Source organism: Polypterus senegalus, chromosome 11 (assembly GCF_016835505.1).
Source record: "Polypterus senegalus isolate Bchr_013 chromosome 11, ASM1683550v1, whole genome shotgun sequence".
NCBI classification, from domain to species: Eukaryota; Metazoa; Chordata; class Cladistia; order Polypteriformes; family Polypteridae; genus Polypterus; species Polypterus senegalus.
In genome coordinates this window covers 139,542,249-139,559,621 of record NC_053164.1, presented here as the reverse complement: position 1 = coordinate 139,559,621, position 17,373 = coordinate 139,542,249, and the positions used below count along the sequence as shown (strand labels likewise).

At 38.2% G+C, this 17,373-nt stretch overlaps 1 protein-coding gene across 1 annotated transcript in view; it reads left to right on the top strand.

Annotated features, from left to right (window-relative positions):
- Positions 1 to 17,373, top strand: part of LOC120539531 (BCL2/adenovirus E1B 19 kDa protein-interacting protein 3-like) — a 46,715-nt gene that overhangs the window by 13,566 nt on the left and 15,776 nt on the right. The window contains exon 2 of the mRNA XM_039769679.1: positions 1,494 to 1,683. Within this exon, the coding sequence (XP_039625613.1) occupies positions 1,494 to 1,683 (190 nt within the window). The remainder of the gene's footprint in view (positions 1 to 1,493; positions 1,684 to 17,373) is intronic.

The following is a 17,373-nucleotide window of genomic DNA, read 5'->3' as shown; positions in this document are numbered from 1 at the left end:
CAAGCCTAATTTAAAAAATATATTTAATTGTATTAAATGATAATGACTTGAAAATGTCAAGTTGGAGAGAAATCTCTTTTCAAAATATAAAATCAGCAATAAATTGTAACATAATACATACGCTGCCATTTAAATATTTCAGAACACCTCAGTTTTTCCAGTTTTCCTCAAATTTAATCAGTTTAAATGCAACGAATGACCTAAAATGGTGAAAATGTAAAAACTGAATAAAAAGGAAATTTCAGAATATTACAAATGGGCCTTCTTCAGTGAATAAATAATAGATTACAAACTATAGATATTCTGCAGAATTTAAAGTAAATTAAACTTTGTAAGTTGAAGCAAACAGTTTGCACAGGTGTTCCAACTTCTGTTGGCTACTTAAAACTCCTCGGTTTGTCTTAAAACAGAGTTGGAACAGACTGTGTTACTACACCCTCTGAGGTACTGTCATACTCCTATCACACAAGCTGGTGACCCTCAGAAACGTCTGATTGAGTTGACTTTGGGTCTGCCAGATCTCTTCCTATCAGAGTTTCTGCCAGTTTCCAATTACATTTAGATTGTGTAGGACACCATACTCATTGACAATTAGATTTTTTTTTTAACTCATCTAAATGAAAGGCCTACACTTCTTTTTGGTTTCTTGCCATTATCTCTGGAATATTGTCCAAGTAGTACATCAGCAGTTGCAGTAAAACAGCCTTTTCACCCTTTTAGGTAATTTGTTACACTTCAGTTTTTTCTATAATTGTTGATTTTTCTTTTAGCCTAAACTGCCACTGTTTCTTACCTTTTTTTTATTTATCACAAAGAAAACTTTGAGAAGTGCTATGAAACTCGAACAGTACAGTATCCACACGATGCCACTACCCACGTGGGTGATCGTTGGAACACTGACAGAATTCTTATATACCTGTATGATGCTGTGACTATACTCTTGCCAAACCTCACAGAGACTGCCTGAGACCAGAAATTATGCAACAGACTCTCTTTCTTTTGGGCTAAGCCTGTTGCAGGTTTCCTGAGACTCGCTGAAAGTGTAGGTGCGACATTAACTATTTTTTGCATTGCATTATAATCTTTGGTGGCCATTTTGGTCGAAAAATCATTTGTTACTCTGAAATTTACATTTTGTTAAAACAAAATCTGTTTAACATGATGTTGTATGAACATTTTTCTGGGCCAGCAAAAAGTATTTGTTATTCTGAAAATTTTATTACTTTGGTATTTGCTATAATGGAATTTGACCTGTGTATGTCCTTTCATTTAGGAGGTTTATTGACATACTTGTGCTTCCAGGTAACACAAACTTTTTTTCCTGTATGACAGAATAAAATTTTATTTAATGTAAAGTACATGTTTTATGATAGTGGTTTCAATCTGTACATTCTTTTATAATTCTATCATTTAAATATTTACTTGAAACATGTATTTTCCTTTTTTTTTATTTTTTTTAATGTCACGTTACTGTGCATTCTCTCTTTCTGCAGGGTCTTGGGTAGAGCTTGAGATGAACGGGAATGGAAATGGGAATGGAACAACTGCTGCTGAAAATGGCAACGAGCGGAATGGGGGCCTGGAACATGTGCCTTCATCATCCTCCATTCACAATGGAGATATGGAGAAGATTCTTTTGGATGCACAACATGAATCTAGCCAGAGTAGCTCCTCTTGTGACAGGTCAGTAAAATTAACTTGCTTTTGCTACAATTGTCAGAAAAAGTACAGAAATTCACATACAACATTCATATCATGATGTTTATTAACATGAAAGGAAAGTGGGGACTCTTGTAGGGCAAGCAGGTGTTGCTTGTATTTATTTGCACAAAACCTCATTGACTAAACTAAGATACAGGCATGTCAATTTATAATATAAGTTTTCTTGTAGACATTGCTATCTTTGACATTGTATTTTAAAGCAGACCCATCATCTAGAATAGTGGTTGTAAATATTTTTTCTTCAACTTTTTATTGTTGACACTACTGCATTATGGATAGCGTATGGATAACAACCATTGCTTACCATGCTTTATGGTAAAAGTAAGTCTGTACCTCAGAAAGTCGGGGTTGGGTTTTTTTTTCTATTTTTTTTAAACATTCCTAGGTTATGTTTTCTTTTAACATTCCTGTTTGATTCAGGCTTTTGGGATCAATCTTGTGAGTCTCATTTGGAATTTGAAGAGTTTGGAGTAGCTGATACTTCGGGGCATTTGAGGAACTTGTCTGTTGACTTTCTTAATGAAGTGTGCAGTATAGAACAGGTTGTTATCTTTTCGCAACCACTTATGTCAGTCATTTCAGTTCCTTATTTAGCAGGAGTTAAATGTCCCTTTGAGTACAGAAGCGATATCTGCAATCCGTAGCTCTCCATAAGACATTAAAGTGACAGCTGATTTAATTTATTTTTTTAATCTTAAACTGATGACCCATCTTGGGTATCCAGTGACCAAGGTGTCATGACCCACTGGTTGAGAAACACTGATCTAGAACAAAAATTCGTAGACAACTTGTACTCTACAGCAGTGGTTTCAACCGTTTTACACTTGGGGACCGATGACAATGGGATTAATTTGGGGACCACTAAGGCGGAAATAAATGCCATTACTTATATAGTGTTTTGTTCATTACCTTTTAAATATAATAATTATCTAAAATAACTACAAACCGAGCAGCAAAAATAATGCTAATAAAAGAATTGAAAATCGAACATAATAGAATTGAACTGAAATATTCATAGATGAATATTTAATTCAGATAAAACTAGTGCGAAATCTGCTGTTGCTTCTTTGCAAGAATCCTTGATAACCATGGCTGCAGTGTTGTTTCCGAGAGATGAAGTATGGCATGGCATCCATTCAGTTTCTCTGTTTGGTTTTTATCATTGCTAGGGCTGTAAAAGTCTTCTCCCATAAAGAGCTAGTAGAAAATATGATCATAGCACTGTAACTGAGAGATTGATATTCTTTTCCCAGTGATAGCCAAAATAGTAACACTGATTGCATTTTATGTTTGGAAATCAGAGCGACATCAGAAGTCAACTCGATCAAGTTGTCTTTATCATGATGATTAAGTGTGCATGAGCTGACATCTTCCACGAAGGGGTTTTTTAATGCAGAGGTTACCTTTACGAGGAACATCATTTTGAAAGTAATAACGGTCAAAGATTTGAACTAACGTCTTTAAATTTTGACTTATTATATCGATTATGAATTTCCGGTTGATGCCAGCAGCAATCAGAAAGTCTTGCAAAAGTGGAAACATTTCTGTATCTTATCCTTGTACGAGACTGTCCCAAAAAGCCAGTTTCTTTTTGAATGTATCCGTGTTATTTCTCAGTGTAAAAATATTTGTGCAAAACTGTTGAAGAGTAATATTAAGTTTGTTAACAAGGCTAAATATGTCCTATGCAAGCTTAGCCATCCATTCCTCATCCAACAAAGGCTCTATTAATGCAGTTTCACTTTTGCAGAAACCATTTTACTTCTCTCAGTTTGAAAGAACCCTTCCTGTCAATAGCCACCTCACTTCCACATAGAGAAGGAGATGTTGGTGTTGCGAGTCCATACTTTCACACAGTGTCATAAACAGCCTGGAGTTCAAAGCTTGACTATGAATTTAATTTGTGATCTTCACTACATCATTCATCATATTGTTTATTACAGTAGAATTTTTCTTTGCAACTAGGTGCTGCTGGTGAATCATGCAGTGAGTGGACAACATTTCTAGATGAGAAACATCCTTTATTTTTGTAACTACCCCTGAGTGACATCCTCTTCTTCTTGCAGCATCGTCCGTACACACTCTGACGGACTTGCCCCAGTCCATGCCCTGCACTTGTTCCTATTTCGGCTGCTCCCGTTAGGGGTCGCCACAGCGGATCATCTTCTTCCATATCTTTCTGTCCTCTGCATCTTGTTCTGTTACACCCATCACCTGCATTTCATCTCTCACCACATCCATAAACCTTCTCTTGGGCCTTCCTCTTTTTCTCTTGCCTGGCAGCTCTATCCTTAGCATCCTAGAACAAGTGTATCAGTATCTGATCAGGTAGATCGAGTTGCATTCAAAAAAATTTTTTTTAAACGTTAGTCTATCATATATCCTTCCTATGGCATTTTCCACTTGATTGACATACAGGGTGGCCAGTCTGAGATCTCTTTCCTTCTAACACACTGGTCATCCCACATGCACCCATACAATCAGATTGTGATTCAGACTATGAATGCCATGAATGTAATTACACCGATCTACATGCTGTCAAATAAACGAAGCACACGCCGTGGCTTTGCCTGTGACGCTGACGTGCAGTAAGTGTGTACGCCTGATGAGCCCAGAATTAGAGTGAAACACATGTCACATACTCTTTGCATTATTTGACAGTAAAACTTTGCAACATTCTATGATCTGCTTCTCGCAACTGAAGAGGGCACCGTGACGGATGTTTGCCACAAGCGTTACCTGGTAGGTAACCACCCATACAATCAGATTGTGATTCAGACTACGAATGCCATGAATGTAATTACCCCGATCTACATGCTTTTAAATAAATGAACTACACGCCCTGGCACAACATAAGGGGCGAAACACATGTCTCATACTCTTTGCATTATTTGACAGTAAAACTATGCAATATATATCTATACTAATAAAAGGCAAAGCCCTCACTGACTGACTGACTGACTCATCACTAATTCTCCAACTTCCCGTGTAAGTAGAAGGCTGAAATTTGGCAGGCTCATTCCTTACAGCTTACTTACAAAAGTTGGACAGGTTTCATTTCGAAATTGTACGCGTAAATGTCATAACTGGAACCTACTTATGTACATATATACCAGCCATAGCCTGCAGCTCGGTCGCTGCGTGAGGCGGAGTTCCGTCCCTCATCGTCACGCCTCCCACTTAATTGAGTGCCTGCCCATATAAGGTCGTCCGTCAGCGGCAATCCAATAGAAACACTCTGCCACTAAATATATATACGAAGATTAGATGGTCAGGGTTGTGTTTGGCATAAACTCAGCGAAACTGCGAGAGAAACTTTTAAGTGTCGGGTCTTAGCAAACATTAAATAAAGCTGTGGACATCGCAAAATCGCACGGGATAGCACATGTGCTCCGAACGGCTCATGTGAACTGACTTTGCAGGACTGGGAAAGGTAAACCCATGCATGCAGTGTGTGATGTCTCAGACACACTACTTCTCCTCTGAGAAGCGCAGGTATCTGAGCTGACATTAAATGAAGACGTGGACATTGCTAGATCGCACGGGTAGCAGAAGCACAGCTGAGAAGCTTCGATGCATGTACTCAGAGCGGCTCACATGAATTGACTTTGCAGGACTGCGAAAGGTAAACCCGTGCATGCAGTGTGTGATGTCTCAGACACACTACTTCTCCGCCGCGAAGTGCAGGTATCTGAGCTAACATTAAATGAAGCTGTGGACATCGCAAGATCGCACGGGATAGCACAAGAACAGCTGAGAAGCTTCGATGTGTGTGTGTGTATATATATATATATATAAACTGCTCAAAAATTAAAGGAACACTTTGAAAACACATCAGATCTCAATGGGAAAAAGAAATCCTCCTGGATATCTATACTGATATAGACTGGGTAATGTGTTAGGAACGAAAGGATGCCACATCGCTTGATGGAAATAAAATGATCAACCTACAGAGCCCTGAATTCAAAGATGCCCCAAAAATCAGAGTGACAAAATTATGTGGCAGGCTAGTCCATTTTGCCAAAATTTAATTGCAGCAACTCAAAATTGTACGCAGCACTTTGTATGGCCCCTGTGTTCTTGTATATATGCCTGACAACATCGGTGCATGCTTCTAATGAGATGACAGATGGTGTTGTGGGGGATCTCCTCTGGACCAGGGCATTACTGAGCTCCTGGACAGTCTGAGGTGCAACCTGGTGGCATTGGATGGACCAAAACATAATGTCCCAGAGGTGTTCTATTGGATTTAGGTCAGGAAAGTGTGGTGGCCAGTCAATGGTATCAATTCCTTCATCCTCCAGGAACTGCCTGCATACTCTCACCACATGAGGCCAGGAATTGTCGTGCACCAGGAGCCACTGTACCAGCATAGGGACTGACAATGGGTCCAAGGATTTCATCCTGATACCTAATGGCAGCCAAGGTGCCTTTGTCAAGCCTGTAGCGGTCTGTGTGACCCTCCATGGATATGCCTCCCCAGACAATCATTAACCCACCACCAAACTGCTCATGCTGAATGATGTTACAGGCAGCATAATGTTCTCCATGGCTTCTCCAGACCCTTTCACTTCTGTCACGTGCTCAGGGTGAACCTGCTCTCATCTGTAAAAAGCACAGGGCACCAGTGGTGCATCTGCCAATTCTGGTATTCTATGGCGAATGCCAATCGAGCTGCATGCTGCTGGGCAGTGAGCTCAGGGCCCATTAGAGGACATGGGGCCCTTGGGTCACCCTCATGAAGTCTTTCTGATTGTTTGGTCAGAGCCATTCACACCAGTGGCCTGCTGGAGGTCATTTTGTAGGGCTCTGGCAGTGCTCATCCTGTTCCTCCTTGCCCAAAGGAGCAGATACTGGTCCTGCTGATGGGTTATGGACCTTCTATGGCCCTCTCCAGCTCTCCTAGAGTAACTGCTTGTCTCCTAGAATCTCCTCCATGCCCTTGAGACTGTGCAGGGAGACACAGCAAACCTTCTGGCAATGACATGTATTGATGTGCCATCCTGAAGAAGTTGGACTACCTGTGCAACCTCTGTAGGGTCCAGGTATCGCCTCATGCTACCAGTAGTGACACTGACTGTAGCCAAATGCAAAACTAGTGAAAAACAGTCAGAAAAGATGAGGAGGGAAAAATGTCAGTGGCCTCCACCTGTTAAACCATTCCTGTTTTGGGGGTCATCTCATTGTTGCCCTCTAGTGCATCTGTTGTTAATTTCATTAACACCACAGCAGCTGAAACTGATTAACAACCCCTCTGCTACTTAACTGACCAGATTAATATCCCATAAGTTTCATTGACTTTATGCTATACTCTGATTAAAAGTGTTCCTTCAATTCTTTTTGAGCAGTGTATATATATATATATATATATATATATATATATATATATATATATATATATATATATATATATATATATATATATATATATACATACTAGTAAAATACCAGCTTTGCAGCTGAGAAGTAGTGTGTTAAAGAAGCAATGAAAAGAAAAGGAAACATTTTGAAAATAACGTAACCTGATTGTCAATGTAATTGTTTTGTCACTGTTGTGAGTGATGAGTGTTGTTGTCATATATATATATATATATATATATATATATATATATATATATATATATATATATATATATATATATATATATATATATACACACACATATATACACACAAACACATATATATATATATACATACATATATACACACACACATATATAAACATATATACATATACATACATATCTACATATATACACACACAGCTATTTCAGATCAGTGCAATACGCTGTTTGTTAAAACGGTTGACTCCCGCTCTTACGTGCAATAACAAATCAAATCATTCAGTTGTCTTTGCTCATATGTCATTTTAGAGCTGGACGCCTGGCATCTTTTTTGGCCACAAGTTCGTTTCTGTTTGGTGTGAGGTTCTGTGTTGTGGAGATTCTCAGGATGGATTGCAGGTGCTCATCAGTGAGGCGACTCCTGTGTGCTGTTTTGTTAGTCTTTATCACTGAGAAGAGCTTCTCACACAGATATGTGCTACCAAACATGCACAAGGTTCGAGCCGCATGTAGACGGACTTTTTGTTCTTCAAAGTCACCAAAGCGCCGCTCAAACTCAGTGCGCAATAACTCTAGTAAGCGGTAAGTGTTCGGCAAGGCAGCTGAAGCGCTGCATTATGGGATCTGTAGTTTATTGTGTTACCAGCGCTTCATATACCCGGGCTTTAATAACAATAATACAGTATATAAAATGATCTCGCGGGCCGGATATAATTACACGCCGGGCGGATGTGGCCCGCCCTTGAGTTTGACACATATGGACTAAATAGAACTTGAAAAGATATATTTTTCAAATGTGATCGCAATTCAGATAGAGTTGACGCAAGACTACAGCCTGCATGCCTCAATGAGTCATCCTCCCTCGCTCTTACTTTTTACCGCTCATCTAATGAATACACTGAGTATGGCTTTACCAAAACAATCATTGATGGCGAATAAAGTATCCATTATTCGAGTATGTAGAGCGGGATATATATATATATATACATATATATATACCCGCGTATCATCGCAGCGAGAAGTAGTGTGTTAAAAAGGTAGAAAAGAAAAGGGAACATTTTAAAAATAACGTAACATGACTGTCAATATACAGTATTTGTTTTGTGAGTGTTACTGAGTGTTGCTGTCATCAAGGATTTGATTATCATTATTTCTTTCAATCAGGTTCGTATTTGTAGGATGTGTTGTGTTCAAGTTACATTCCGTGTTTGTCAATCGCTGTAAAGATGACAGGTTTCATTCATCGATTCGTTTCTTACTGCATCAATAAACAGCTCGTCTTCTTCTTTATCTGAGACCTGACACACTGCATGCACGGTTTTTTACACTGTCTTCCTTTAGCGGGACATTGACTTTTTCCACCGTGTGCTTTGTTTCCACAGTAGCTGCATTTATGAATATGCTTATCAGACGCTTCATATTTTTGCTGCCTTTTCAATTGTGTAATTCGGTTTTGTTCAGCTCTTTGGAACTGTTGCTTTTATCTGTGCACTGCGCCAGTTCACGTGAGCCACTCGGTGTACTTGCATCGAAGGTTCCCAGCTGTGCTGGTGCCATCTCGCTATGTCCATAGCTTTATTTAATGTTACCTTAGTCCTGGCACTTAAAACTTTCTCTCGCAGTTTCGCTGAGTTTGTGTCAAACACCACCCTGACCATCTCATCTTCCTCTCCATAAGCACAGTCCTTCACCCGTGAATATTTACCCGTGGCAGTTTGCTATTGGATTGCCGCTGACGGACGGCCTTATATGGGCAGGCACTAAATTACAAACGCCAGCGCAGCCTGTCTATGAACTTAATTTAAAGTGTAGGTTTACATCGTGCTTTGTTTCCAAGTAGCAGAACTCATGAATATGGTTGTATATGTCACTCGCCGCTTCTTATTGTTTCGCTGCCTTCTCAATTATATAATGCATGTTTTCTTGAGCGCTTTTTGAGGTCTTCCTGGTTTTCTATGTACTGCGTGATTACGTGGGAGGCGTGATGATGTCACACGAAACTCCCCACGGCGTTGAAGCTCATCTCCATTACAGTAAATGGAGAAAACTGCTTCCAGTTATGACCATTACGCGTAGAATTTCGATATAAAACCTGCCCAACTTTTGTAAGGAAGCTGTAAGGAATGAACCTGCCAAATTTCAGCCTTCCACCCACACGGGAAGTTGGAGAATTAGTGATGAGTCAGTGAGTGAGTGAGTGAGTGAGTGAGGGCTTTGCCTTTTATTAGTATAGATATATATATATATATATATATAATATATATATATAACATTTTTAATTTAGGTAGATCATTTCGACCTGGTCATTTTAAAAGTAGCTCGCAGTCGAAAAAGTGTGGGCACCCCTGAACTAGATACATGTACTTATACACCATGAACTGTGTGTAGATAAGGTTAGTCTTTTATTGGTGTCAATATATTGCAGTAGTTTTATTAAAAATAAGTGTTGGTCATTCTAAAACCGTTCACATGTGAGATGCCCATGCACTGTGTCATCCCTGGGAGCACGGGATTCCTGAATTCCCGGGAATGGATTGCCTACCTCGTACATATCCTGTACAACCCTTATATACTTCTCTGCCACTCCCGACTTCCTCATACAATACCACAGCTCCTCTCGAGGCACCCTGTCATATGCTTTCTCCAGGTCCATAAAGATGCAAAGTAACTCCTTCTGGCCTTCTCTATTCTTCTCCATCAACACCCTCAGTTAGCTGCTCACTAACTATCACCTCACTTCTTAACTTAGCTTACATTACTCTTTCCCATAACTTCATGCTGTGGCTCATCAATTTTATCCCCCTGTAGTTACTATAGTGCTGCACATCACCCTTATTCTTAAATACCAGCACCAGTACATTTCTTCTCCACTCCTCCGGCATCCTCTCACTTTCCAAGATTCCTTTAAACAATCTGGTTAAAAACTCAACTGCCATCTCTCCTAAACATCTCTATGCTTCCACAGGTATGTCATCTGGACCAATGGCTTTTCCATTCTTCATCCTCTCCATAACTGTCCTTACTTCCTCCTTGCTAATCTGTTGCACTTCCTGATTCACTATCTCCACATCATCCAACCTCTTCTCTCTTTCGTTCTCTTCATTCATGAGTTTTTCAAAGTACTCTTTCCATCTGCTCAACGCACTCTCCTCCCTTGTGAGTACATTTATATCTTTATCCTTTATTACCCTAACCTGCTGCACATCTTTCCCAGCTCGGTCCCTCTGTCTAGCCAATTGGTACAGGTTCTTTTCTCCCTCTTTAGTGTCCAACCTCTCATACAACTCATCACACTCTTTTCTTTAGCCTTCACCACCTCTCTCTTCACCTTATGCCTTATCTTCTTTAACTCTTATCTACTTTCTGCATCTCTGACTATCCTACTTCTTCTTTGTCATCTTCTTCCTCTGTATACTCTCCTGTATTTCCTCATTCCACCACCAGGTTTCCTTTTCCTCCTTCCTCTGTCCAGATGTCACGCCAAGCACCCATCTTGCTGTCACCCTTACTGCATCTGCTGTTGTTTCCCAGCTGTCTGGTAACTCTTCACTGCCACTCAGTGCCTCTCTCACCTTCTCCATAACTCAACCTTGCAGTCTTCCTTTTTCAACTTCCACCATTTGATTCTTGGCTCTGCCCTCACTCTCTTCCTCTTCTTGATCTCCAACGTCATCTTACAGACCACCATCCTATGCTGCTTAACTACACTTTCCCCGCCTCTACTTTGCAGTCTTCAATTTCCTTCAGATTGACTCTTCTGCATAGGATGTAATCTACCTGTGTGCATTTTCCTCCACTCTTGTACATCACTGTGTTCCTCCCTCCTCTTAAAATATGTATTCATCACAGCCATGTCCATCCTTTTGGCAAAATCCACTGACAAATCCAATTCTCTAGCCTTCTTCATTCCTCTTCTTGACACCATACCTACCCATCACCTCCTCGTCTCCACTGTTCCCTTCACCAACAGGTCCATTGAAATCCACTCCAATCACCACTCTTTGTCCCTTGGGTACTCTGTTCATCACTTCATTCAATTCGCTCCAAAAATCTTCTTTCTCATCCATTGCACACCCTACTTACGGGGCATATGCACTAACAACATTCATTGTCACACCTCCAATTTCCAGCCTAATAATCATTACTCTGTCTGGCACTCTTTTCACTTCCAAAACACTCTTGACATGCTGTTCCTTCAGAATAACCTGTACTCCATTTCTTCTCCTATCCACACCATGATAGAACAATTTGAATCTACCTCCGATCCATTTAGTCTCTTGCACGCACAGTATATCAACCTTCCTTCTCTCCATCATATCAGCTAACTCTCTCCCCTTACCAGTCATACTGCCAACATTCAAAGTTCCTACCCTCCGTTCCACTCTCTTTACCTTCCTCCTCTCCTCTCCTGCCTCCGGCCACGTCTCCCCCCTCTTCTTCTTGTTCTTCTTTTTCTTCGGCCAACAGTAGCCCAATTTCCGCCAGCACCCTGTTGGCTAACAGTACTGGTGGCGGTTGTTGTTAACCTGGGCTCGACCGATCCGGTATGGAAGTTTGTATTGTTTTCCACATATTGATTTGGTAAAGTTTTACACCAGATGCCCTTCCTGACGTATCCCTCCTCATTTATCCGGGCTTGAGACTGCCACGAAGAAGCACACTTGTTTGTGCATCCCCTGTGGCTGGGTTGCTTGAAAATACTCATTAAGAACACTAAATATTTGTGAACTAGTGGTCTGTCCAGGTAAATCAAGTCCACAATGAAGTTCTTCCATAAAGTCTTCATCTTCACTATATCTCACAAAGCAAAGCAAAACATCTTGATTTCTTTGTCCCCTCTACAATTTGCTCTTCAGTATTATTGGCCACATCAGCAATTCTCTTCTGAATGGTGTTGTCCAAAAGCGGTATAGCCTCAAGGTTTAGAGCAGTTTGAGGGCTCAAAATTTCTCAAGCAACATCTACGATGCAAGATTTTACTAATACTTCACTAACAGTGAACTTTTTTTTTGTTTGTTAATCAAAGAACAACTAAATAAGACACTTGAAGCCACAACTTGTCATTTGTCTTCTTCATTTACATTTCCAGACTTTTCATCTGGTTGTGTAATATTTAAAAAAAAATCCTGTGGCTACTCAGGCATTTTGCTATGTTTTGAATGCAAATGACATGCAAGTCTGGAAGATTTCACAGCTTCATTTGACAGAATTTCAGAACATACTACACACAAGGGCCCTGCCAATAGTTCACTACCAGGGGCTATAGTGAAACCAAGCTTTAAGTACTCCTTATCGTAATGCCTAACATAGTCTCCTTTTCTGTTTTTAGTTTCTGTTGCACTTTTTCACTGTTTCTTTTAAACTTCATGTACTTTGCTTACCTTTGCTGTCATCACTACTTTTATTCTTGTTTTTGCTTTTAAAGAAGGTAAAAAATGTTTTTTCTTTCCATTTTGTAGAGTTTAAAATTTTATATCACAATGACACACAAAATAGTTTGCTTTCTGAAATACTACAGCAAAGTATTTTCAAACAATATGCACGTTGTCGACGAGTATACTGATGCAATACTAACAAAACAATGTACTATCATCAAAAGAATTAACCTATGCCCTCCATAGCTCCTTGGTGGACAGTATGTATCCATCCAAATACAGTGCCACCTCTACTCATTATCCTGGGCAGCGCTGTCCTGCTCCACTCTGCTACATGATCCAGGTGTATAAATGACACCGGCGGTTGAAGAACACTGCTCTACAGTATTATAAAACATTAAGAGCTGATTAGGATTTAGGTGAATTTTATCTGTTCAGATTTGAGCTTTTAAAGTTCAATATTTTTAAAGCTGACATTAAGAAAAGTCAAAGCAATGATTTTTCAGTCCCTTTTATAATTAATAAGACAGTAATGGATCCTGAAGAGTGCTATATTATTGTGATGAAATTAAAAGGAATATTAAAAGGAAACTGAAACAGGTTTTCTTTGTATATGTGTACCAAACTCAGATAATAAAGAATTTATAATGAATGTTCTAGCAACAATTCCTAATATGAGCTTGTGTCAACTCATAGTGGAAAGAGATTTTAATTGAGTATTAGACCCTGTTTTTAGATCGGTCAACAATGGCTTTCTACCATATTATGTAATAGTGCTGCAGTAATCTTAACTCTTTATGAAGGTTCATAACCTCTCAGACCCATGGAGATTTCTCTACCCTTCCTTGTGGAAATATTCCTACTTTTCATACTTACTCATGAATTAACTCTTTCTTTATTGACAACAACATTTTTCCCTTTTTTAAGTCGTGTAAATATGATGAAATCATTATCTATGATTATGACCCCGTTAATTTGGAATTTAAATCACTGGGTTTAACTGATGCATCATAGTGCAGGCAACTAAACTGTTTAATTCTAGGGAGCGACTTCATTAAGTTTATTACCTGTTAAATTGAATATTTATTAGAGACCAATGCTAATAAAGATATTTCTGTTGAAACACTTTGAGAGGTATTAAGTTGCCCCTAGATATGCTTTTATCTGTCTCATAAAATAAACTGAAAACTAGACAGACCTTACAATTTATTACTGAGATTTTCAGGCTTGATAAAGAATACCCACACTACCCTAACAACACGGTATTAAAAAGTCTTCTCACTACAAACAGACCCTTTATTCTTTGAGTACAGGAGAAACAGCAGGATGGGTTCTATAGTGTGGTTTATGATTACAAATCTTAATTGTTTCTGTGATGTATGAGTTTGATTGTATTTCTTATTGAACAAAGTTTTATTTTTCTTAATATTAATTCACTAAAACTTGTGTTTGATTTTATATATTTGATACTTCCTTTGTAAAGTCTATTTTTGAAACAATTAAATATTTTCAAATGCATTAATTTTGAGACAATATGGTTTTAAAATTATGTCAGAATATTTTAGGACATTTTTATGATAATGATATTGATAAAGATGAAAACATTGTAAAATTACTCTTGAAAGTGTTATTAAAAATAGTAACCAGCAGTAAAGTTGCCGTATTATGTGAAATTTAATTTGTTTGCAAGGTGTTCCATCAATGGGATATTGCCATATTTAAAAGTTTTTTGTGTATGTTGCGATAAACCTACATGGTACTTTTACATACCCAAGGATGTCCTATTTCAAATAAATCCTAAGTTTCCATGTTGTCTGCTCTCTTTAATTAGTACAATATGTGAATTGCACACTTATAAGCTGAGGTGTGGAGCACATCACAACTAAATGAATCTGCTTTTATCAAAGATACATACAGTGAAAGGCTCATAACCATTGCATATCAAAGGATCGGAGCATTCCAGTAATGTATAGTTGTCTGTGATTGGTCATTGATACTACATGCCACAAATGTGCGTAAAAGGTAAGAAATAAATTGGGTTTGTGACTGGTCATCTTTATGCACAAGCTTCTGTTGGAATGTGTGGGGAATGTTTTGATTCACACGCAATAAGACATGAAGTTTGTACTAGGCAAATGTAATTTTCTTCTTCATAAAGAAGAAAATATTTGGTTGAGGAATACCTAAAATAGGTACATAATGTTAGTGATATGGCATATGAACACCGTGAGTCAGATTCTGATCACAGTTTAGAAAGATGCGTTTGCTAATTGACTTGATGCTACACTTGATTTGTAAGTACTGCTTATAGTATAACTGTGAAATGTTGCAGCATGCAACTTTACCATGCCCAGACACTGTCTGCTGTATGTTATCCTTATGTTAGTTTTCAGTGCAGTGCTCTTTCAGTTTAACTTTAGACTACCAATCGAATGTCACTGTATCTTGTTGCTGGGTCTTGAGCACATTAAGAGTGCAAAAAAAGAAATGAAAGAGCTGTTTCAGCAGCTGACTTGTTCAGGGTATTATCACCCCCCCGTTAAAAATGCTGAAGGACCTGACAGTGCTGTTAAATATTTTTTATCCCATTACTAATCGCACTTACTTCATTTTCCTTGCACCCCACATCCAAAAATGAATGTCAATATAAATGGGAACTAAGTTCTTTGGGGTGTAGGGGAGGTTGAAGCAAACTTAATTAGAAATGGGATAACAAAATCTCACATGGTGCTGTTGGTAAGTTTGGTCAGGCATCTTCAGTTGGAGAAGGTGTTAGTTTGGTGTATGTACAGATTAGACCTTGAACAAGTGTGCACTGTATATGTGCAGGACCCAAAAGTGGCAGAGAAACACTCTGCCAAAAGTATAACTTTGCAGTGGGATATGACATCTAATCTGGGCACAGTGCTAGCTGAGAGATTGAGGTGTTGAATTTTGATTCCACAGTTATGCATCATAAAATCTCTTGGTTATGTACTGTAAAATCCAGTTTTTTGGAGAGAAATCCCTAAAGCACCAATTTTTTTGGCGTAAACAAAGGTGTTAATTATATAAATACTTCTAAAAATTTGGATTGTTATACTCACTACTATTCAGCCATTTGCAGAATAATAGCCAATCATTTTTGGGTATGTAATTTAGAGTCAATAATTACAAAAAAAACCCTTTGTGAGAGGTTAATTACATGTTTAAGCTAAGTTAAAAAATCAAACGATTAAATATTCAACAATAACTAATAAGTATAACCAAACATAGTCTTCAATGTAAATGCCAATAGAAAAAGAAATAAATGAATTACCTGTTAAACTATCGCGTACATTTAATCAGTAAACTTACAATAATACTTATTATACAGTATATCTTCAGGAAAATGTAAACAGTCAAATAAGGTAGAATATGCATGTAAATAAAGACACTAAGTTTAACTTTAGTACTGGAAATGAAAGTCTATATTTAGTGCAAATAAGCTCCTTATCAATTACTGATTATGAAAAGAAAGAAGCATTTTCTTTGTCTAATCAAATGAGGCAGAACATATTCGGCTATTATACAGTATATCACAGTTTTAGATTTTTGAAAAGAAAGCTAGCATATCCTGTAATGCTGGTTTCAGTGCTTATCTCTTATAGATTGTTGCATATCTTCCAGTGCATAATACCCTCTCAGATAATGCACTCTTGGCAGAGATAGAGATATTTTTTGAGTCAGGGTAATTGACACTTGCCTTCAAACTGATTAATCTTTTACTTTTCATGATCAGTTTAATCTTCTTACTTATAATTAAATGCCTTGACAAATGTTTTAAACTGTTAACATAGTTGATGTTTCAATTCCATAATGGCAAAAAAAGAAAAGCCCTATTTTAAGCATGAAGTTTCCATATTTTGACTGCACCATCTTTGCTGTCATCAGTTGCAATGTCACAGTAAGGTATTTCTCAAAAATATTTTTAGAGCTAACAAAATATGAAGCACTCATTCCATTAATTATTGCTGCTCCCTTGGTGCGAGCACATGACAGTTTCTGTAATGTTGGAATCTGGGAATACTTCCTTTAATATAGCAGATATACAGTCCATCTGATTTGCAACTTTGTAAAGCTTAGCCAAGTGAAAATGCCAAATCATCCTCAAATGTAGCCACAGCATCCTGTGTTTTACCTGTTTTCACAACATATTCTGTCACTTTTACTGACAAATTATCTTTCTTAACAGCAGTTTTGTGCTTTGAGTTTCCAAGTACCCAGCACCTTTATTCGTTACTGACTCAGACCTGGCAGCTCTACACACAGTACATTTATTTTTTCTTTATACATTTGGACATTTGTTTGGACTTCTTTTGTACTTATGAGCTTGTGCCGAGTTGTTAATAGGTTTGTCATCTCTTTGTGGATATTAACAAAGTTAAAATGATATGCACAATTTTATTTAAGCAATACTCTCCACTTTTCCAAGCAATGTAGGCTGCATATTGTGCGAAAGTTCAAAATACCTTCAGGTAGTGCACGAAACAAATGAAAATATGTTAGACAACATTTGTGCACACTGCCCAGGTAATGAACAGAACAAAATCCAGGATTACTGTAAAATTTGGAACAATATGTTAAGGACCAAAAACAGGACGTATCCAGGAAAAAAATATGAATCTGGTCACCCTATATGTCATACTCACTGAACAAACTGAAGAGAAGAGACAGAGGTACTGGCGGTA